Genomic DNA, 24894 nt, shown 5'->3' on the forward strand with positions numbered 1-24894 from the left:
TATATATGTACATTTCATTAAATTATGTTTGAAGAATAAAATATACATTATGTGCTGTTGTCCATTTTATTTACATTTTCAGAGAACCGTTTTCATCAACAACCCCCAAAAATGCCACCAACCATGGTGGTAAAATGGATTTGGCAAAGCAAAGTGAACATTCACAAATAGGCTGTGGAACAGGGGAGGTTAGGGGTGCTTCAGCTTCCCACTTTTTTCATTGTGTTCAATAACATGAAAATTGCCCTCTATTTTGTGATTTTTGATGCATATTCAGCCCCCACCCCCCATTTTAAATGCCCAACTTTATAATTTGTGCAGTTTTTTGACAAGGCACATATTCCCCCCCCCCCCCCCCCCATTTTAAGATAAGGGCTAACTCCGTTCAGGAGGCTTTGAATTGAACTTTAAAAAATCTCCAAGGTGAGACTTGAAATTGCATCAATGATCTTGACTGCGGTCAAATCACAATAGCGCATCGTTTTACTAATTGCACCACACCAGCTGTCGAGCTGATTGATAATCGGAAATTACACTACATTCTGTTCTCATGAATATTCACAAGGTGTAGTCCGATTATATTAACCCAATTGGATACCATTTAGGTGAATTAGCCCTTATATCAAGTGGAGAAAAAACGCTTACAGGGCATGGAATTCATAAACATTTCATTAATGAAGGGTGTGTTTATGCTTCCATTGCGAGGACAGAATCAGCGATTTCAAACGCCGATCGTAAACGTAGTTCTGGGAGTGCTGTTTATGCTTCACTTTTCAGAGCAAATCATGATCTCCAGCTGGCTTCGCATCGTAAAGCGAGGTCAAATTGGGCGGGCCTTTTTTCGAAAGTTTTTTTTCCGATTGTTGTTATTACGTAGAGATAACATGGAGCAATACGACTGTATTTGCCCGCGGATTTTCATCTCACCGGAAGCATGTACCTAATGACGTCATTTAAACACGTTTACGATCATGGTTCTGTTTATGCTTCCCAAGAAAGCCTGATTCTGGTCAAACGCACCTTTTTGTGAGTTTACAATCGGCGTTTTGAAACAGCGTTTAAATAAAAGCATGGACGCAACCGTGTTTTCGACTAACCACGTTTGGAAACGCTGATTCTGGCCTGAAAAGTGGAAGCATAAACACGGCCTTAGATTCACATAAATTACATCAAGCTTTAGAGTCAATATACAAAATCTACTGAGACCATGGTTTCACTTTCAGATTTAAAGCGTCTTGCCTGTAACTTTGACTGATTTGCTGAGGATTTTAGCTATCATCATCAGTGAAAATATCAGACATTTTAAAATATCCCCCAAGATGCATTTCATCAACATTTGTCATCTGCCAAGAGGTCAGGGGAGTGATAAGTCATTTTTAAAATTTTTTTGTCTGCAAAGGTTGTTTTATCCAATGGTTTCCATAGTAACAGTCAGACACTTGCGTTTCTTATCCAATCAGAATTGATGAAACTTACATGAAAGTTGTCTGATCGGACAAATTTTCTTGACTTTGATTGGCTTAGAAGCAAAGGTGTTTTAACTGTGGCAACAGTTTACAGACAACAGTCGTAAAACTTTCCCCAATCTCCAGATACAAAGAATTCTCAGTGAAGAACATTTCTTTGAGAAAATGTACAAGCAGGATTTATTGAACACAATGAAAATACAAAACCAGTAACAACCGTTTAGTACAATTACTCCTTTAGATGATCCCCAAAACACATCTGTGATGAAGGTTTGTGCACATGAACGATTCAGAAACTGATCAGATACAGAACATGAATCACCAAGACTTATGAATAAAAAAAATACTGTATACCCCGACCTACTGGGAATTTCACAGAATACATTCACGGTATGATTTACCATTATTTCTGGTTAGATAAATAATTCAAACATTGTTGTTACTGATTTGCAATGCAGAAACCATTAACATCTAAAACAGTATAACTGTATATTTGCATTGTATAAAAAAAAAGAAAATTACCCACTAGCATGTAAATACAGAAAGTGAAAATTGGGCATATTCTCTAAAGGAATGATAAAAATATCTGTGGTTTTCTTCCTCATTATTTCCACTCTCCAAAATGTATTGATGTTGACCCCCCCCCCTCCCCCTTCAACAAAATTCTTTTAAAATTACATTTTCCAACAAGACACAAATATATTTACAGGATTATTTACAGTTGGACTTAAGTTGTGATATCTTTTTTTCATAATTTTGAAAAGATAAATTACATGATTATGAGATGATATCTCTGTAAATCAAGCGTTTCGGAACTTGACAATATTGATATGATGATTCTACCAATTGTGTTAATTGTGTTAAGTTATTGAGTGTCCAGGTGATTTCTCCTCCAGCTTTCACAATGGATACAAGGCATTAGAACAGATGAATAGTCATGACTGGATGGCTATTGCTATAATACTCTGTCCAGGGCTTCAAGAAGGATGATGCTATTTCCTCTCACCACCTGTTGGAAGTAAACACACAAAAATGGGAATATAATTAGATTCTACATTTTAACCTAAAAGTCTCATGATATAACTTCTTATAATCCTAAACCCAAAGTCAAATTCTGACAAGGCTCACAATTTTTTATACTAAGGTTTTGTTTTACAAAGGATGCTGATGTAAAAATTGGCGAAGTCTAACATTCACATTTTATGTGGCATACGTGTGCCAAACTTGCACTTGGTTGTACTTGCATTGTTCCTGGGAGCCACCTTTTGTTCTCAACAGTTTTACATTTTGTTTTTACTTCTTAACTGAAAAGATGGGTAAATAGAATAATTCAATAAATTTGTTTTTATGTGCATTCTTGGACTGGCAGTTTCACCTTCAAAGTTTTTTTTTTAATAGTTTTTTTTAAATAGTAATCTATTCAACACTCATATTCACATATCAAAATCAATGAAATGAAAATATATACTAATATTTCATGTGCATACTTGTGAAGAACATTAAAGCTGAGCTCTTTTTAGCTATTCTATATCCGAGCAACAGATTCCACCCCCTATGAGATCTCTGCTGCTGACCCCAGGGATTCCACCAAAAATCAACCAGCATTTACAGATTTCCATTTCAATTTGTAAAAACAATTCATCACGTAATCATAATGCATGACTCTCAGAATCACTAAAGCTCAAAATATTTTTTGTAGTAAATACTCTTTACAATGTTCATTACAAGTATACACAAAAAAATTGATATCAATTTCACTGTTCTTAAAATTTGAATATAAATGCTGAATATGCTCCATATTTGAAGAGAGATACACTGCCAAGCTGGAAGTCTTAGAATGCACATGAAAACAGATCTATTGAATTATTCCATTCAACCATCTTAGTATTTCAGAAATTGCATCTTGAATTCACATCACAGCATTAGGTAAAGGAAACTACAATGAGTACCCACTCTGGCAATCACAATGAAGTCAGTTGTATCATTATCAATGACTGTAATAGCTTATCACGTTAGAAAGACGAAATTTGATGACATGTTCAACAACGTACCACCATGCCGATGTCATTTTTCTGTGTAGCCGAAATATCTTCTGTTGCTTCATCAATTACAAGGTTCATGAAAGGGTCAAATCCTCTAAGAACTCCAGTCACTCTACGGTTGCCATTCAGCTTCACTGTTTATCCAAAAATGAAGACACAAGACACTTATCCACCAAGCAATCAACATGTAAATACAAGCAAATGTATGTAGCAGTCTTGACTTTAAAGGGATGCTCCGGGCTTAAAATATTTATATCTTTATGGAGTAAAATTAAAAATTCACGGAGCAAAATGCAGTTCATCAAAATAAAAAATAATGAAGTTATTGAATCTTAAAGTTTAGCAATATTTTGTGAAAACAGTTATATGCACATTGTCATGAATATTCATTAGGTGGGCTGATGATGTCACATCTCCAGTCTCCTTTTTCTTATGTTATTACATGAAATCATTTTTTTCCACCTTTTCATACACCAAGGCAATAAATAACTAATGCACTTAATCAGTTGTCAATCCAATTGTTTTAGTTCTTGGTAGGAATTTTTGAATGAACCTAATTTCATATAACAAGTGGGGATACGACATCATCAGCCCACCCAATGAATATTCATGAAGACATGCCAAGAACGGTTTCACCGGAACAATGCAAATCTTTAAAATTCAATAACTTTGTTATTTGTTACCCGATTTTGATCAAATTTTCAGCATTTTGCTAGGGCTCCACACTAACCCTTCTATTCTATTGGTCCAACCTGTTCATGTCGGACCAGCAGATACCCATTTTTTTCAATTTTTCACTGGTCCACACCTAATATTTACTGGTCCCCAAAATAAAGAAAATAAAGAAAAACATTAAAAAAAGAGTTTATTTTGCTGTCTTTTATTGCTTATCGTTACCCCTCACCCCCCCCCCCCCTCCAAAAAACAAAAACTATGGCAAAGGTACACACTCACACACACAACATAATTTGTGAGAGTCATATTTTTGAGACTCCAGAGCCATTATTATTAATTTACAAAAGATAAGATATCACTTGTATTCAGTTTGATATATATCTTTTTTTTAATGGTCATGTCAGACCAGTAAATCTGGCTATTTCTGAAAAGTTACAGGCCCGTCAACAATTTCAACTGGTCTGGGACTGTCGGAAAAGTGTGGGCGTCATGCGCTGATTTTGCTCTGTGAATTTTACTATATTTATTGAGAAATACACATTTCCAGCCTGGAGTATCCATTTAAGTGTATGTGACACTGAACCGTCACACAAATTTATATGTTGTCATGAAAATCATTTTTTGATATTTGAAACTAAATTTTCAATGAAAATGAGAGTGCATAGATCAAACGAACAGCTGTTTTCTTCTTAACTTCAATCATGACTCAACTAGATGTAGAAACACAAGACATAATGCATCTCTTCGTAAGCTTCATCCAAACTTTTTTTTTCCGCCATCTAGCTGGAGAATATGAATTATATTAAGGTATTTTGTACTTACATGACAATCTCTTGTCCATGAACCTACAAGAAAGAAAAAGACAAAGACAGGGATTAAATTTATTTATTGCTTCTGGCATGTCCTTTCTTTCACACAACAGTCATGGACATATCTTTTTTTTCTCTTTTTTTTTGTATAGATAGTGCGGGCAGATGATCAATTTGAACGCCTACATTGTATACGAATTCTATTTGTAAAACAGCAATAATACTACAGGATTACCCACTCATTCAATGAACAAGGTTATAAGATAACCTCATCCTCTTTTTTTACTCCATGTGTGGCAAAATAAGGTTGGCAATGTTTGGCTTATTTTCTCTTTTTCTTTGGAACAAATACTTAATTGTTTGACAGAATATTCATTTGACTCTGTCAGATTCCATTGCAGCTAATCAGTAAATTCGATTCTTTTAATATTTTTTTCTAAATTAAAAAAGAGATTGAAAAATGAAAATTTTCTTGCCATATTACTTTCCACCAATAGAGGGCATGCACAAAAATATGCCCAAGATTCAAGTTTTTGAGCGCTCTGGTGAATACCAAAATTATTCCCATGTTACTAATGAAAAATAAATTGCAACTGTATGGAAATTAATATTTTGGGTCAGAAAAGTGTTATTTTAATGATTACATGTATCTTTAAAGTGTGTGTTGTGTACTGCATTGGCATACCATAGTCCTACCTGTAGATTCACCACAGGCAGGATAGTTGCATTAAACTGTCTGATTTTTTTTATCTTGATGAAAATAGTGCAAAATTGAAGTCTACAAAATTTCATAGTATAATGCCTGAATCAGTATTTGAGTAATAATCAAATGAATTTCGAATGAAATTCAGCCAAATGCTCCCAATAGGCTCTGTAGTATAATTTTTCACAACACACTTAGAGTGCAGATATTTTGTGTGCAGTTTTACATTGGCTTTCTAGAGTAGTGGGGGAAGGGTATTTACAAGACTTTGAACTTCTTTTAAATTGATGCCACATAAAGCATTTTATTCTCTTTGATTTGATACCAAAATCATTAAAATTGGATATTAAACGGGATCATATATGTCAGAAATGCAATGAACATGATTTTTCCCTCAAAACCATGACCATTTTTAGCTGCGTGAATGCGGTGAAAAGGGCAAAACTTTTAACTCTGGTGAAGTCACCAAAGTACTACTAGTAGCTGCAGTGAGCAAGCCAAGTGGGATTACCATTAGCGTGACCAGACATCCTGTATTTCCCAGGATAGTCCCGTATTTTGCTCTTTTGTCCCGGCGTCCCGACAAACCCTTACCGGGACGCCTATTTGTCCCGTATTTTAAAATATTGAACAAAATATAGTTAATACATTTAAAAGTGACAAATCAATTTTCTTCAAATAATCAACAATAAAATTGATAACTAAACTTTTGCAAGTTCTGCAGTGATTTTCTTGCTAACCTAATACCATGAACTACATTGGAAACGAACTGGCCTCCTGCCTGTGTGTGGCACGCTACTAGCTAGGCATGTAGGATCTGAGCAGATTCTCAATGGTGCAAACAATCTCACATGATAAACAGTTTTTCCACCAAAATAATCACAAAATCAGCAGTAATTTTTTTATATAATGGATTCTCAGAGAACTGATTTGGAGATGAAATCGGAGGAACAAGTTATTGAGTTTTCATAATTAGAACTAGTTGTTTCAGCTTTGGTTTTTGGTTTTGAGTCTTGTTAACGGTGCGAACTTGTAATGGGATGAGAGATGCCTGTATATGATGCTGCAATGTTTCATCTTGTTTTTAGGTTTGATAATGTTTCACTTTAAAATTTTATTCATTTCTAGAAGATTTTATTTTTTACACTTTTAAAAATATATTTAAAAACACCAAATATCATTATGATTTTTGGTATACAATTGAATTTTTTTTATTGCTTAAAGTTTGAAGTTTTTCCTTTCTTTCTTTTCTAACTCTATCATTGTTCTATCCTTCCTGCTTGCTCTTTTTTTGTTCCATCTATCTTATTTTTAAGTTTGAAAATGTTTCACATTAAAATTTTATTCATTTCTAATTTTTTTTAGATTTTTAAACTTTTAAAAATATATTTAAAAAACACCAAATATCAAAAGATTTTTGTTATATGATTGGATTTTTTTTGGCTTAAATTTTGAAATTTTTCCTCTTTCTTTCTTTTCTATCCTTCTTTATTCTATCCTTCCTGCTTGCCCTTTTTTGTTCAATCTATTCTTTATTTCCTATCTTTCTTCCCTGAACCTTTCTCTTTCTCTCACTTTCCTTCTTTATTAAATTTCTTTTTTTATTTCCTTCATATTTCTTTCCTTAAACTTTATTTGTTTCCTTCTCCCTTCCGCTCCTTTTTTTTTCATTCTTCCATCATTTTCTTTTTTCATGATCTCCTCCATTCTTTCCTCCCTCTTTCTTTCATTATTTTGTCCTTCTTTTTCCCTTATTCTTTTTTTCCTTCCCTTCCTGTTTTTTTTTTCTTTCCTCTTCCTTTTTTCTTTCTTTTTTCCTTTCTGTTTCCAGACATTTATTCATCTTTCTTTTCTTTTCTTCCTTTCTTTTTTTTCTTTCTATTATTCGTTTCAAAGAATAATGGAATCCTTTTTTCTCTTTTATTTTCTTTCATCCTTCTTTTATTCTATCTTTCTTTGGATTTTTTTCCTTCATTTCCCCTTCATTTTTTTCTTTCTTCTCAATTCATCTCTTTTCGTTCATCTTTACTTTCTCTCCTTCATTCTTTTGTTCACCCTCCCTTCCAATTTTTATATTCTTTTTCACAAGTCTAACACTGTAGCCTTCTTTGTTGATCCGCTCGTGCAGCATGCTTTGTCAATTGTCACGTAGATTCTAGATCATTTTGTGAAATCTGGTCACCCTGTCCCCGATTTTTGAAGACTTGCCATCTATTATTTCTAGGCCCTGGCCTAAGGCTAAGTTGACTTGTTTTGAATCAACATGTTTACATTAATGACTGACTGGCATGCTCAATTGCATTGGTGCTGGCACATCTAGTCTTGAGGACGCAATGATGATGATTTTTTTAAATATGTCATATATTTCTTCATCATTGACGTCTTGACACTCTCTCCATAGTGCCTTCAGCGAACGACCAAAACAAAGATGGATTCCCCAAAAAATCCATCCTTTTAAACCGAATTAAAGAGCATTCATTTAATTTTATTAATTCTTACACCTTCCTACGCCTAATGCGTAGGAAGGTTTTAAATATTACTATTTAAAAATGTAAAAAAATGAAGATTTCTTACCTAACTGATGCCGCGTAGACCCCTCGTTCCGCATGTAAACAACGGAAATACAATAGCGTCGACCCTTGAACCGCTTATGTATGACGTACTTCCGGAAAGCAATGCCGTCTTAACGAACAATTTAGAGATAAAAAATCTTATTTAACAAATATTAAAATTTATTTTGTGATCATAAATAATTCATATCAATATATATAAATTATTTATGATCACAAAATAAATTTTTATATTTGTTAAATAAGATTTTTTATCTCTAAATTGTTCGTTAAGACGGCATTGCTTTCCGGAAGTACGTCATACATAAGCGGTTCAAGGGTCGACGCTATTGTATTTCCGTTGTTTACATGTGGAACGAGGGGTCTACGCGGCATCAGTTAGGTAAGAAATCTTCATTTTTTTACATTTTTAAATAGTAATATTTAAAACCTTCCTACGCATTAGGCGTAGGAAGGTGTAAGAATTAATAAAATTAAATGAATGCTCTTTAATTCGGTTTAAAAGGATGGATTTTTGGGGGGAATCCATCTTTGTTTTGGTCGTTCGCTGAAGGCACTATGGAGAGTGTCAAGACGTCAATGATGAAGAAATATATGACATATTTAAAAAAATCATCATCATTGCGTCCTCAAGACTAGGCACATCTTACGGTTCAAATTTCTGGGATTTCTAGTAAGTTGTGTGGAGAAAGCTGCGAAACTGCATTTAGGCAGCGCCAATGTCCGGACAATAGACCCCCCCCCCTTGCCCCGGGGACCCCGACACGTCTTCAGACAGTGTCGGGGTCCCGAGTCCCTCCATGCATTCTCACCGGAGTACAAAACTTCGCGATGTTTGGCATTAGAAAACCGGTGATAATAATGAATTAAAAATCTAACGATGAATATCGATCTTACCTAAACAAATTGTTCCTAAATCAGCTTAACTTTCAATTAAAACTGATGTATACAATTCCAAGAAATCCTTCGAAAGAACGTCAATTTTCGGACTTTTGTTCCAATCGCGAGATCGCCATGTTTGAAGAACGTGAAAATAGTTTCTGCGCATGCGTATATAAATATTCATAAGATGACGTCTCTGCCTTTACAAAACAGTTTAATGAATATGCATGTAGTCAAAACTTTCGGCAAGTCGCCTCGATTCAGTTACATCGTGATTTAGGCATGTTCAATACCATTTTTTCATTTTAATTTGAAAAAAAATCTGTATTAATGAAAAAATAATTTATTTCATATATATTTCTATTTTGTTACATTCTGTGTTTTTATAATACATGTTTATATTTTTTTTATTTGTCATTTGTTATAAACTTATATTTCTTTCTCCTTTTCATTCTTTTTATGCTTTGCTTATGGGAAGGGGGGAGCATGACTGTTCTCTTGGTGTGTGTGTGTTTTATATACTGAACAAAATAAAATTTACGAAATAGCATGATTGTGTATTATATTTATATTAAGAGATATCTAGATCATGTAGAAACTTTTAGTCTGTATTATGATTATTCCCTTTGTGAGTATTAGATATTAAAGAAATAGTTACAGATTCTAATTTTACATTTAGAATAACGATTTTCTTAATATGAATCCTGATTTTATTGATGTTATTCATCTTTTTCACTTGTTATAGCAATTAGGAAGGAATGAATATGATTTTAAATGAAAGGACATACTTAAAAACAACTTTGCCTCCTTTTAAAATAAATATCAAGATATTGTAAAGAATAAATAATTATGATTAAAAAAAAAATTCTGCCGCTTTGATAATCTCTAATCACCATGGCAGTAGCATAGGTTTTTTTAATCGCCCCCCTTCTAAAGAAAATTGATACGAAACGACCTCCAATTTTATGTTGAAGACCTTTTTTTGCTTGTCAAATTCACATTAAAAACATCGAACTCACTGCCGGATCCGGGGGGGAGGGGCAAAGCCGGCTCGCCCCCCCCTTGAGAAGCATAATGAAAATTTGTGATGTTAAAAATGGTGTTAAAGCTGAACTGTGCCCCCTCCCCTTTTTTTCTTGTCAAATTTTTTTCAGGCCAAATAATTTTTTTTTGTTAAAAAGATTTCTTTCATTTTGTTTTTTTGGCTTAGCAATTTTTTTTTCCTGGACGAAATTTCCTTAATTTTGGTTGGAAAACCTTTCTTCTTTTTTTTTGCTCGTCAGATTTTTCACTGGAAAAATTTGCCCCCCTTTTGAAAATCATGGTTCCGCCCCTAATTGAGCTCATTTATATGAAGTGCTTACACTGTCAAAAATAATTTAAACAACACTATTTATTGTGTGATTTGCGCAGTAGTTGTTTAAACATTTTAAATAAGTGTTTAAAATCTTAAACAATCAAGCTTTAATTATTGATAATTTGATATTTGAATTTAATTATTGATAATCAAATTTTGAATTTAAACTGTGTTGTTTAAGATTTTAAATATTTGTTTGAACAATTGTGTGATTCGTGTCGTAAACAGCGTTTTTTCAATCATTTTTAACAGTGTATTTGAATGATTAGGAACAAAAAGTGACATGCAAAATATCAAATTAATGGCGCAAAATAGGCGACAGGAGATTGATGACATATGAACTTCCATCATCTAGTAATATTGTACTTTTTTCACAATTTTTATAACTGCCCCTTTACATGCTCATGATAAGGCCGTCTGCGGCCCCAAATAAATTCACTAGTAAAGAGCTGAAAAGCGGAAGAAGTAGCCTTTGTGGGTAATTGACATCATTGTTATAAAGTTTACCGCCCTTACCTAGGGATCGGAAAGTTGGTATTGATCAATTTGAAGAAATATATTACTTTGACCTGTAATCTTAATAAAAGTTCCGTTCCCAAATATTATTTTTTAAAACTTGATGCCGCAACGAAACAAAATAGAATTAAGCCGAGATGGGAAAACGGGGAAAGGTAAACAAAGGAGAAAACTATATTTTCATGATTTCCTCGCAAACTTGCGAGGAAGCAAATATTTATAGAGAAAGAAAATCCCGCAAAGCTATCTTTTTCGCCATTGCTTACCCTTCGCTCTCACCATTTCTCATGTTCTTTTTTTTGGGGGGGGGTGGCGTTAGGATGGGGTAGGCCACCCCACCGCCTCCTTGCGACGCACTTGTTATAGAAAAATGGAAAAGGTTCATGACAAAGGCCTGACTTTTATTGGGATGTTATGACAAAATCTATCACAAAATTTGATTTCTGCATCAATACTTCAGTGGTACTGCAGTAGAAATATAGATAAGCTGATTTAGTGTCATCATTATTATTCATTAATTCTTATAAGCAAAACAATTAAGATATATAAAGAACGGGACGTATTCGAAAAAAAGCGCCTCTTGGATGCCAGGAAAACAATCAGATAAGCAAGATTCCCGGCGAATTTATGCATCCTATATGTAATGAGCAATTCAATTCTTTGTAATTACAGGCCTATACTTATCCCGCAGCAGCGTTCTCGCCAGGATTTTTCTTACGCGTGTCGCAAACCCGCCGATTCGGTGGTGGCCGATTTTACACGTGATGTTTTGATTTTCACATGTGCTTTGATGATTTGATGCTGGTAAAGTCAAGTTTCATTGCCAATCCGCGAAGTTCACTGTAATATTGTTCTAATCGGCGGCGCACACCAATACCTAACTTAGAGTTGACATCGGCAAAATGTTGAAATGTTAAGTTGCTGTTTATCTAAAAATGTATGGGTCTTTTTGTCTGGAAATGTTTTAGTGTTTTGAGCTGTATTGACTTAAAATATATTTGAAATACCTTTCGTTGTGGACTCCCGTTCTCCGAGAAGAAATATAAATCACGCATCTATCAGGACATGTTTTAACATTGTTTTGAGGCTCAGGTGCTTGAGTTGAAATATATTTGATATGCCTTTCGTTACGGACTCCCGTTCTCCAAGAGTAAATATAAATCACGCATTTTTCTGACAACCGCGGGAAAGAAAAATAAAAGAAAATAGAAGTCACAAATATCTCAGATTAATGAACGATCTATGAGGAATGTTTTAAAATTGTTTTGAGGTCCTAACGAGTTAAAATATATTTTATATACCTTTCGCTATGAACTCTCTAAGAATAAAAATCACACATTTATTCTGACAACAGCGGAATTGAAAATAAAAGAACAGAAGTCACAAACATTAAGTTTAATGAACGATCTATCGGGACATGTTTTAACATTGTTTTGAGGTGTTAATGAATTAAAATATATTTGATATATCTTTCAGTACGGACTCCCGTTCTCCGAGAGGAAATATAAATCACGCATCTATCAGAACATGTTTTAACATTGTTTTGAGGTGTTTGAGATGCCTTTTGTTATATATGGACTCCCGTTCTCCAAAAATAAATATAAATCACGCATTTTTCTGACAACCGCGGGAAAGAAAATAAGACAAATTAGAAGTCACAAACATCTCAGATTAATGAACGATCGATTAGGTATGTTGTAAAATTGTTTTGAGGTCCTAACGAGTTTAAATATATTTTATATACCTTTCGCTTTGAACTCTCTCAGAAATAAAATTCACACATTTATTCTGACAACAGCAGAAATGAAAATAAAAGAACAGAAGTCACAAACATCTAAGATTAATGAACGATCTATCTCAGGACATGTTTTAACATTGTTTTGAGGTGTTGATGAATCAAAATATATTTATTATATCTTTCAGTACGGACTCCCGTTCCCCGAAAGGCAATATAAATCACGCATCAGGACGTGTTTTAACATTTTTTTTTGAGGTGTTTGAGTTGAAATATATTTGATATGCCTTTTGTTATGTACTCCCGTTTTCCAAAAATAAATATAAATCACGCATTTTTCTGACAACCGCGGGAAGGAAAATAAAACAAAATAGAAGTCACAAAAATCTCAGATTAATGAACGATCGATAAGGTATGTTTTTTAAAATTGTTTTGAGGTCCTAACGAGTTTAAATATATTTTATATACCTTTCGCTTTGAACTCTCTCAGAAATAAAATTCACACATTTATTCTGACAACAGCGGAAATGAAAATAAAAGAATAGAAGTCACAAACATCTAAGATTAATGAACGATCTATCTCAGGACATGTTTTAACATTGTTTTAAGGTGTTGATGAATCAAAATATATTTGATATATCTTTCAGTACGGACTCCCGTTCCCCGAAAAGAAATATAAATCACGCATCTATCAGGACATGTTTTAACATTGTTTTGAGGTGTTTGAGTTAAAATATATTTGATATGCCTTTTGTTATGTACTCCCGTTTTCCAAAAATAAATATAAATCACGCATTTTTCTGACAACCGCGGGAAAGAAAATAAAACAAAATAGAAGTCACAAAAGCTCAGATTAATGAACGATCGATTAGGTATGTTTTAAAATTGTTTTGATGTCCTTACGAGTTACATGTAAGATATATGTTATATACCTTTCGTTTTGAACTCTCTAAGAAATAAAAATCACACATTTATTCTGACAACAGCGGAATTGAAAATAAAAGAACAGAAGTCACAAACATCTAAGTTTAATGAACGATCTATCGGGACATGTTTTAACATTGTTTTGAGGTGTTAATGAATTAAAATATATTTGATATATCTTTCAGTACGGACTCCCGTTCTCCGAGAGGAAATATAAATCACGCATCTATCAGAACATGTTTTAACATTGTTTTGAGGTGTTTGAGATGCCTTTCGTTATATATGGACTCCCGTTCTCCAAAAATAAATATAAATCACGCATTTTTCTGACAACCGCGGGAAAGAAAATAAGACAAATTAGAAGTCACAAACATCTCAGATTAACGAACGATCGATTAGGTATGTTGTAAAATTGTTTTGAGGTCCTAACGAGTTTATATATATTTTATATAGCCCAGTCATTTTAGCCCAAATTTTGACCAAACTTGGAACAAATTGCAACAGAATTTTTTCTATCACAATGCATTTCTGTGAGGTCTCTAGTACAACATACTAAAAGTCCCAAACTTTCCGAATAGGGGAAAGGGAGCTAATTTGCATAAATCCAAGATGGCTGCCAAAATTAATTGATATGCCTTATCCTTAATATTTTTTGTACAGATAATGGAAAAATCTTGAAATGAATACGCAATTCACTATGATTAAGATATCATAAATCGATTGCAATCGTTTCCGGGACTGCCCGGTTCATATTTTTCGAAAAATGTGAGAAATTATGTCAAAATTTCCATGTTTTCGGTCAAAAATTGCATGTGCGTTGATATCTTTCTGTTTTATCATTAGCATCAACAACTAATGCAAAATATCAGCATTCGACAAGAAAGGGGATATATCAACGAGAAAATTGATATGCTTCATAACAGTATTAATGTCTTAACTTGCTTAGATTAAGCGCAAATACATCCGAATGTATTATGCGATATTGCGACAAAGTGACACCAAAAACCAACCTCCGTGTCCCAGTCAGTCTTTTATATCGACTACAACGCGATCGCTGGCATGCCTTTGAAGATAGTACAATATATTAAATCGGTCTAGCCTCTCCTTTGTTGGTGTGACTAACACGCGTAAATACAATGACGTATAGCGATACAAAGATGTATATTACTTAAATTGATGAGTGAACAAAGGGCTTTTTCTGCATATTAAAGTAACTTTTATGTTAATGAAATCTCTTAGAAAAAGTTAGAGGATGCATTGCTCTGCATCCTGCATTTAATTACGTTCAAGAACATAACAGCATAGCCCCGCAATAGCTTGTCAAAGTTTCCGTAGCTCAACTATTAAAAATATCATGCTTTTTGGAGCCCCCAATGTGACAAAGCGGTATTTTGCTACAAAGAAAAACACTTTTATTGTCTTGAAATCACTTGGAGGCAAAAGAGTAGGCTTTTCTCTATCAGTTACATATAAAGAAGTGATGGCACAGCAAGTCCTACCCTTTCTGGGGTCTTCCGAAGTCACGAAACCCCTTTATGTATTTTGCTCATTTCTTGGAAAATTCGCACAATTTTTAGCCCCATTGAGACAAAAGGTGTTTCCCCTTTGCAGTAAAGTGATTTAATTGTTTTGTAAGCACTTGGGGATGACAAAATAGATTTTCTATTATCAGATAAGTCTGGCACAGCAATTAAAGTCTATCCCTTACGGGGTTTGCTAAAGTCAATCACCCCTTTCCATATTTTGCCAATTTATGGAAAAATCTATAAATCCGGAGCCCTCATTGAGGCAAAAAGATGTTTCTGCTACAGTGTAAACCACTTTTATTGTTTTAAAACCACTTGGAAACAAAAAAGTAGCCTTTCTTCTATGTGCTACGTATAAAGAAGTGCTGGCACATCAAAGCCTACATCCTTTAGGGGGCTGCTAAAATCACCCCACCCCTTTTGCGTATTTTGCCCATTTCTTGTAAAACTTTGGAGCCCCATTGAGGTAAAAGGCGTTTCCCCCTTTGCAGTAGACCACTTTTATTCTTTGGAACCACCTGGAGATAACAAAATTAGATTTTCCTCCATCAGCTACATACAAAGAAGTGCTGGCACAGCAAACCCAACCTCTCAGGGGTTTGCCAAACTCACCCATCCCTTTTCCATAGTTTGCCTATTTATGGAAAATCTATCAATTCGGAGCCCTCACTGATGCAAAAAATTTGTATATATATGTGTATATAGCAAACCACTTTCATTGTTTCGTAACCACTTGGAGATAAAAAAAATCCTTTATCAGCTTTATATAAAGAAGTGCTGGCTCAGCAAAGCCTACCCCCTCAGAGGTTCCCTAAGTCTCCCCACGCTTTTTGCAAATTTTCCCCTCCTTATTTTATTTATAATTTATGGGGAAAATCTGCCAATTTGGAGCCCCTATTGGGGCAAAACGTTGTTTCTGCTCTATAGCAAATTTCTTTCATTGTTTCGTAACCACTTGGAGATAAAAAAGTAGATTTTCCTCTATCAACTACAATAAAGAAGTGTTGGCTCAGCAAAGCCTACCCCCCTTAGAGGTTCCGAAGTCTCTCCACCCTTTTGTGCTTATTTTTCCTCTTTCTTAAAACAAAATTGCAGTGTTTGACCCCCCCTATTCAGGCAAAAGGCATTTCTGCTATATGGTTAAGTCACTTTTATTATTTGAAACTTAGAGATGAGTAGGTTTGGTTTATCAGCGCATCGACCCTTCCATCTTCAGGGACTCCAAAGTGACAGATTTCCCCATAAATTGGCAAAATACGGCGCATCGACCCCTTCCCTCTTCAGGGGCTCAAAATTGACAGATTTTCCTATAAATTGGCAAAATACGGAAAAAGTGTGACTTCGGTATATAGTTTAATAGTAGTATGATAGGATGTGGCAGGTCTAATAGCTACATCTTATTTTTCTCTTGAACAAGCAAGCAGTAAATGTCATTATTTTGGTGTACAATGTCACGTGACTAGCATATGATAGTTTCCGTGCCTAGACCCTTTCATGTTAAACAATTGATAGAGTCCAAACAGAATCGAATTTATGTATTTAATGTTAATGGTAACAATGTTCTTGTAGTATAAATTTTTGCTTTCTGATATTTATGATATAGCGATAGTTTGAAGAAGTCGATGTTTATAGTATATCGAGGCCGGAATTGATATGATTTGTAATCGGGTCTGAGTACATAATATACACTAGCGTCGTCTGCTACGTAAACTTAATGAGCGAATATGGCCAAAATTAACCATTATGTTTATGCAAATTAGAACACTTTCCCCTATTCGGATTTTTGGGGACTTTTAGTATGGTCTTCTATGGACATCAAAGAAATGTTCTGCATTGGAATAAATTCTGTTGCAATTTGTTCCAAGTGAAAAGTTAAAATGACTGGACTAATATACCTTTCGCTTTGAACTCTCTCAGAAATAAAATTCACACATTTATTCTGACAACAGCGGAAATGAAAATAAAAGAACAGAAGTCACAAACATCTAAGATTAATGAACGATCTATCTCAGGACATGTTTTAACATTGTTTTAAGGTGTTAATGATTTAAAATATATTTGATATACATTTCGTTACAGACTCCCGTTCACCGAGAAGAAATATAAAGCACGCAATTTTCTGACAACAGCGGAAATGAAAATAAAAGAACAAAAGTCACAAACATTTTAGATTAATGAACGATCTATCAGGACATGTTTTAACATTGTTTTGATGTGTTGATGAATTAAAATATATTTAATATACCTTTCGGTACGGACTCCCGTTCTCCAAAAATAAATATAAATCACGCATTTTCTGACAACCGCGGGAAAGAAAATAAAACGAAATAGAAGTCACAAAAATGTCAGATTAATGAACGATCCATTAGGAATGTTTTAAAAAATTTTGAGGTCCTAACGAGTTAAAATATATTTTATATACCTTTAGGCTTTTGCTATGAACTCTTTAAGAAATAAAAAAAAATGAAGCTACAGCCAAAGCAAGTGATACCTCCTTCGTCATATAAGGTACATTGCGTAATACCTTGGGTGAAGCAGCTGGGCTAGATCTGTCATCAGGACACTCGACAACAAATTTAGATAATCTGCCAAGATTTGCTGAACCATTAAATCAGGTAAACATGAGATGAAAATCGTTTCTCTTGGGTATCATTTGGGCAGCCACTGAGGTCATTTTAAAACATGAGCCATGAGAGCGATTGCTTTGGGTGGTGACGGACATTTCATTGATTTTTTTTTCAATCAGCGACTATACAAATAAAAAAAATTATACAAATTCTAATAACTTTTAAAGTCTTTGATGGATTTTCGTAAAACTTTCATCAATGCTTATCATTATGTTTAAGTTCTGCTATGTTTACAATAAACTTTTTGTCAGGGTGAACTCCCGCTTTAATGTTTGGTCACTTGAAAATGACACCTACGTATCACGAACGTGTGTTTTCAGTAAGTTAATTTTCAGTTGGGAAATATTGGAAATATACAAAATCACTTATTCATTTTTACCATGCTTTATTTTTTTTCAGGTTGAGACTTCGAAAATGTGTTGACCATTTTCATCATTTTGCAATTCAAATTCCCTTTAGAGAGATGTTGCAAAGTCTTAGGCATATTTCTGATCTGTACGATGCAGGATCTAGGGGCGGGGGAGTTGGCATGACATATCGATTAAAAATACCTAAACATCGATCTCACGCCACCCCCCCCCCTAGAACATCAATCAATAGAACTGTACACACATGTGAAAAACAATACAAGAAATTATAGTCTGTTTTAGATGAAAGAATGAAAAATAAATGGTGAATCCAGCAATTAGCTGTCATACAAATAACATTAACATCTCGCTCCTGGGATCTCGCTTTTTTCCTTTCACAAAATCATCCACATGTATATCGCAAACCGTTTTAACATTCATTCACATTTTCTAATATCAAGAATTAATTTCTTGATGTCAAGTATTAATTTCTTGATATTAAGAATTCATTTCTGATTTCGAGGGTCAATGTATTGCAAGAAATCATTCTGATTTTCAATCAGAAATTCTTGATATCAAGAAATTAATTCTTGATATCAAGATCTTCATTTTCATTTCTGATTTTGTGCATGCATCAATATATTGCAAGAAATCATTCTGATTTTTATTCACAAATGAATTATTGATATCAAGAAATTAATTCTTGATATCAAGGTCTTCATTTTCATTTCTGATTTCGTGCATCAATATATTGCAAGAAATAATTCTGATTTTTATTCAGAAATTAATTCTTGATATCAAGAAATGAATTCTTGATATCAAGAAAATCATTCTGATATTTATTCAGGAATCAATTCTTGATATCAAGAATTCATTTTCATTTCTGATTTCGAGCGTCAATGTATTGCAAAAAATCAATCTGATTTTTTTAAAGAAATGAATTCTTGATATCCAGAAATTATTTTTTTATATCAAGAAATGAATTCTTGATATCACAAGAAATGAATCTTTGATATCAAGAATTCATTTCTGAATTCGATCGTCAATTTATTGCAAAAAAATCATTCTGATTATTAATCAGTAATGAATTCTTGATATCAAGTTAGAAATTAATTCTTGATATAAAAATAAATGTTTTTTGGTATCAAGAATTAATTTCTTGATATCAAGAAATCGTTTTATGATATCAAGAAATGAGTTCTTGATATCAAGAAATGAATTTAAGAAATTAATTCTTGATATCAATAAATCTAATAATTTTTGATATCAGAAAATGTTAAAATAGCTTGCCATACGCACGTCGCTGGCCGGCCAGCACGTTTCCGTTTTACACCCTGGCGAAGGCATTTTCCGGAAAAGTAGCCAAAAAGCGACTAGTGAAGAGTCTACGTCTACGTTTGTTTACATTATCTGCTGGGCGCGCGATCCAAAGTCCGCACCGAAGTTATCCGCAGAACATAATGCAGCTGAGCTTATACTTTCCAGGTTCAATACGGATGTTCGGCCTTGATCATTTGCCTTGCCGATTTGCTGATGTCTGTCTTTCTCTCTATCTGTCTATATATCTATCTCTCAAATTCTATCTCTATCTATCTATCTATCTATCTATGTAACTGCAGTATCTATCTATCTAATAATCTTCTCTGTCTCTCTCATTCGATCTTTATCTAACATCTATCTATCTCAAATTCTCTATCTCTCTCTATCTATCCATCCATCTGTCTGTCTTTCTGTATTTCTCTCTCTCTACCTACCTATGTAACTACAGTATCTATCTCTTAATTTGTCGCTCTTCTCTCTCATTCTTGATCTATCTGACATCTATCTATCTCTCAAATTCTCTATCTATCTCTCTCAGATCCATCTATCTATCCATCTGTTAATTTGTTAATAATCTTCTCTGTCTCTCTCATTCTTTAATTATCTATTTAATCTCTATCTATCTATCCATCTGTCTGTCTTTTATTCTCTCTATTTTTTTAACTTATCTATCTGTTAATTTGTTAATATTCTTTGTCTCTCTCCCTCTTTATCTGTCTAACATCTATCTATCTCTCATCTATCTATCTCTATCTATCCATCTGTCTGTCTTTCTCTATTTCTCTCTATCTATCTATCTGTTAATTTGTCTATCTTCTCTGTCTCTCTTTCTTTATCTTTCTATCTATCTAACATCTATCTATCTGTCTCTCAAATTCTCTATCTCTCTCCTTCTCTAGCATCTGTCTGTCTTTTTTTCTCTCTTACTCTTTGTCCGTCCATATTTCTATCTATAACATCTCTCCCTCTCTATCGGCTATCTATCCTTCTCTCTCTCTTTCTCTCTCTCCCCCTCTCCCTCTATATGTCGACCTCTCATGTCTCTCCCCCCTCTCTATTTATCTATCTATCCATCCATATCTCCCTCTTTCTCTCTCTTTCTATCTATCTATTCACCTCTCTCTCTATTTCTATCTATTTATCTTGTCTCTATCTATTTATCAGTCTTCTATATCTATCTTTCGGCAGCTTCTAAGTGTATCAATCCATCAAACTTCAATTTGTCTTTCCATTATAAGTATCTGTTTATTTTGATTTTGTCTGTCATTCTATTCATTCAGTTAATAATTTATTTTTAGAAGAAAAAAACTATCATAAACAACGCGACTGCCGGCAAAAGCATGTTCGATTTCACTCCTGACTGCCGCTCTCTCTATATATGAAGTGCCGAGGAACTCTGTGCTCTGATATGATCAGTAACTGTGCAAATTGCATGCGGTGGTGGACTCGCCTGTGTCGCACGCTGCATGCAACCAGCGACGTGTGTAGACTCTTCACTAGTCGCTTTTTGGCTACTTTTCCGGAAAATGCCTTCGCCAGGGTGTAAAACGGAAACGCGCGGCCGGCCAAGCCTATTATATTAGAGTTCAGAATTTCAACAATTATTTCGTTGTTACATGACAGCAGAAATTGAGAATGAACGTTAAGAATATACTTAGCAAGTAATTACTAGGAAAATTATATGGAACAATTCATTTTAAAATCAAAATTACTTGAAAGTTATCAGAATACGGTATCATGTAAAAATGAAAAGTTACGTCGCATCGCGGACAATTCAGTTCCAAACATTGCGTGCAGGTCCGGCTCTGGCTCAGCTAGCTACCCGCGCCAGCGGGCTGGCAAAGCTAGCGTGGCTGGGTGGCTGGCTAGCCGGCTGGAAGTGGAAATGCGCCAGTGTATATGCATGGATATTATCCGGTCAAGTGATAAGATCGTAGTTTGTCTGTTGCCGAAATGATTCTGAAACATTCTATATTTTTGAGGATTGATGATGAATGATGCAACAATTATTTTCGATGATTTTCCCTCACTTTTTATAATTTTTTTTTTTTGCCCGTGTCGCTCACTTTTTGCGCGTGACGCACCAGGAGCTTGTGGAATTTGCGTGTGTCGCATGCGACGCGAGTGTTCTACACTGGCGAGAACGTTGTGGGAATCCCCGCAGAGATTTATATACTCAATGATTGAGGCTTAAAGAATGTCAACAAGATGAAAGATTACATAGTAATCTAGAAACAAACATATGAATTTTAATCATATTTCATGATCATCTTATAATCTCCGTTCAAACAAATTACAAATTGATATTGATATAAGCATCAAGAGTATATGAAAATGGTTGTTGGATGATAATGAGATTTGCATATATTTTCATTTCATTTATTTATTTTAAATTCTCATTAAAACATACAACATACAATTCAAACTGACAGAATGATTCATGCATGCACAGTATACAAAATAAATAAAATGGAAAACATAACAAGAGAGAAAGAACAAAATTAAAATATGTGGGAGCCAGCATTGGACTCCGTGATAATGTCTTTAAAATCATTTCACATCACAGAGTCCTCTAGATTCTAGGCTGAGTCAGCGCAGACCTTTCAGTTGCTGGGTTCCAGAAAATGGGCATCAATATCTTAAAGAGATGATTTGCTGATCACTCAATAATTTTGATCAACGAATATTTTCACAAGCGTACCTCAGAGAGAGAGAGGGGGGGGGGGGTAGACTGCCCCCCCCTCTGACGAGTCATAACTCATGCAATGGACGTACCCCTGCCCCCATGACGAATCACAACTGATCCCGACGAGCCACAAGTGCCCCCTCTTTTGAACTTGTAGACCTTTTTTTTTCTTATTTGCTTGTCAATTTTTTTCTGGTACGAAATCATTTATTTCTGGTTGAAGACAATTTCTTTTCTTTTTTTTTGCTTGTCAAATTTTTGGGCAGACGAATTTGCCCCCCCACGGAAAATTTTGGGTACGCCCCTGAAAATATCCTTTAATATATGAGTATTAATTTATTTCTTCGCTTGTTTATTTACCTATATCTGTAGATTTCTATAATAATAATGATAAAAATTTGTAGTACGACACCATGAGTATTATCTCTCGAAGACAAAGAAGACAAGAAGAAAATTAGAGACAAAAAAAGAGAAGAAAAAAAAGAATAAAAAAAAAACAAATGCGAAAACTAAAAAAAAGGAAGAAAAAAAACCGACCCAAAAATGAAGAGAAGGTAGGGGAACAAAATAACGAGAATAAAAAAAAGGGCAAAGGAAAATAAAATAGAACAGAAGAAAAGAAAAAAATGAAGGAGAAAGAAAAAACAAATAATTCAAAAGAAAATATGTTATTTCTTTCAAAGAAAAAACCAAAGCCGTATGTTGACTTGTTATCAGGCAAAGGGAAAAGCAAGAATTTACGGAACTAGACTCATGAATATTCATGTATCTTTCTCCGACGCATCGAATGATAGCCTTTTGTCGGGGCCTTAAGTTATATTTTCTATATGGACTTTAGTGCTATTGGCAAATCTGATGAACATGCATGCGAACTTACTAAAATTCACAAGGCAGTGTATACAGCCACACGCGTGTGTCTTTACCATCCAGCCACACGCGTGTGGTTATATCCAGAACACATATCTGTGGATACCGCCACACGCCGCCAGTAATAACAGTAAAACACGTACGGTATGTCTGACCGTCTATATCACGATCAAAATAACCTCATTTCTTCATTAAATTCTTACATTCTAAACCCCTTTGATATCCTTAGATCGTTTCAATTTCATTCTCACCGTCTTCTCTCCTTGCTTTTCTTGTCTTGTTACAAACGGTCGTCTGTTTAACAGCAAATTCTCTTTTTCTACTTGTGTCGATTCTGGCTTCCTTCGCGGTGGCAGACCCATACAGCGTTAGCGCAGCGCAGTAGTAGACATACACAGTTTGGGTTTCGTACGTACGCGCACATAGCCTAGATTCAGTAGAGTCAACACAAGTAGAAAAAGTGTGGAAATTTGCTATTTAACAGGCGGCCTTTTGTAACAAGACAAGAAAAGCAAGGAAAGAAGACGGTGAGAATGAAATTGAAACGATTTAAAGAAATCAAAGGAGTTTAGAATGTAAGAATTTAATGAAGAAATGAGGTTATTTTGATCGTGATATAGACGGTCAGACCTACATACCGCGGTACGAGTTTTACTGTTATTACTGGCGGCGTGTGGCGGTATCCACAGATAGGTGTTCTGGATATAACCACACGCGTGTGGCTGGATGGTAAAGACACACGCGTGTGGCTGTATACACTGCCAATTCACAAATATTACGCATATTCAATTATCATTTTATTTTTAAGTATATTTTTCCTTTATTGTTTGTTTTTGTTTTTTTCGCCTGTTTGCTGACAAAAATCAAATTTATCTCGTTGCCTCGTCAAAAGGCTATATCGATCCTCCATTGGTTCCTGTACAAACGACTTTTAATGCACATCGGAAAAACATCCCTCCATTTTTGCCTAGTTTTGGGACATTACTTCTTCGTTTTGAGGATTGTGAATATTGCGGCTTAAGTTGTAAGTATGTATTGATTCCTTCTTTCCAATGTCTTACAATATAACAAATAATCATTAAATTCCCGAATCTCTTTTGGCCGATCCGGTCCGGATCCGGTGAGCTTGGGTGAAGCTATTCGCAGCCCGAACACAGTACGTGTTCGGGCTGCCGCAGTAAACCCCCCCCCCTGCACGCTCGTTACCCATCGCACCACATCAAAATAAATGAATGGGACTGTCCGTCAACTCAAATGCAAATGCCCCACACATGATCAAGACGCGTAGGTGAAAGGAGGAAAACATCACATTCACGGTAGATAAAACGAATGAGGACGAATTTCGGAGTAGCATCTAGACTCTATCACTACTTACAAGGATTATTCCATGCAATATTACAAATCATTACCAATGAAAACTAGTAACTTATCATCAAACTCAAAGCAAGCGCACGAAAATTCGCCAAATTCTAAAGCAAGCTATCCTAGCGCAAAGATTTAACAGTCAACACAATGGGCTATCGTTTAAAATACTCCTTGAAAACGAGAATATATATAAACATACTTCTTGAGTTCTGGTGGATGTGCTTTACTCATGATTTGGTGAGAAGATCGCGAAGATTTCTGAAGATTTAAATCAGATTCAGTTTGGATTCCGAAAAGGCGAAGCAGAAACGATCGGTAAATTTGTGAAGTTAGACGACTATTTTTTTTTCTTTCGTTGTATGGTATCGGCAATCAATCATGTTTGACTGGGCGTTGTGGCGTGCGCCTGTAATCGAAGTTAATAATTGATGCATAGGTTCGAGGTTCTAGCCCTGATCACGACTTTCGGATGGTGAC

The 24894-nt window shown here is 34.7% G+C and overlaps 1 protein-coding gene across 1 annotated transcript; it reads right to left on the reverse strand.

The window, feature by feature from the left end:
- Positions 1–1622: 1622 nt before the first annotated feature.
- LOC121424922 (small nuclear ribonucleoprotein G-like) lies at positions 1623–24766 on the reverse strand. The gene is made up of 4 exons (XM_041620812.1): positions 24617–24766; positions 5006–5028; positions 3518–3642; positions 1623–2475 (listed from the first exon to the last, which is right to left on the reverse strand). Exons 1-4 carry the CDS (start codon positions 24646–24648, stop codon positions 2422–2424), a joined length of 234 nt encoding a protein of 77 aa, XP_041476746.1. The 5' UTR covers positions 24649–24766; the 3' UTR covers positions 1623–2421.
- Between the last annotated feature and the right edge of the window lie 128 nt (positions 24767–24894).

This window comes from Lytechinus variegatus, chromosome 12 (genome assembly GCF_018143015.1).
Source record: "Lytechinus variegatus isolate NC3 chromosome 12, Lvar_3.0, whole genome shotgun sequence".
Classification (NCBI taxonomy): domain Eukaryota; kingdom Metazoa; phylum Echinodermata; class Echinoidea; order Temnopleuroida; family Toxopneustidae; genus Lytechinus; species Lytechinus variegatus.

Coding starts and splice junctions, on each gene's coding strand:
- LOC121424922 (XM_041620812.1), bottom strand. CDS start 24,648: ATGAGTAAAGCACATCCACCAGAACTCAAGAA. Junction 5,029..24,616: donor CATCCACCAGAACTCAAGAA/GTATGTTTATAT, acceptor TCTTTCTTGTAG/GTTCATGGACAAGAGATTGT. Junction 2,476..3,517: donor AAAATGACATCGGCATGGTG/GTACGTTGTTGA, acceptor TACTTCCAACAG/GTGGTGAGAGGAAATAGCAT.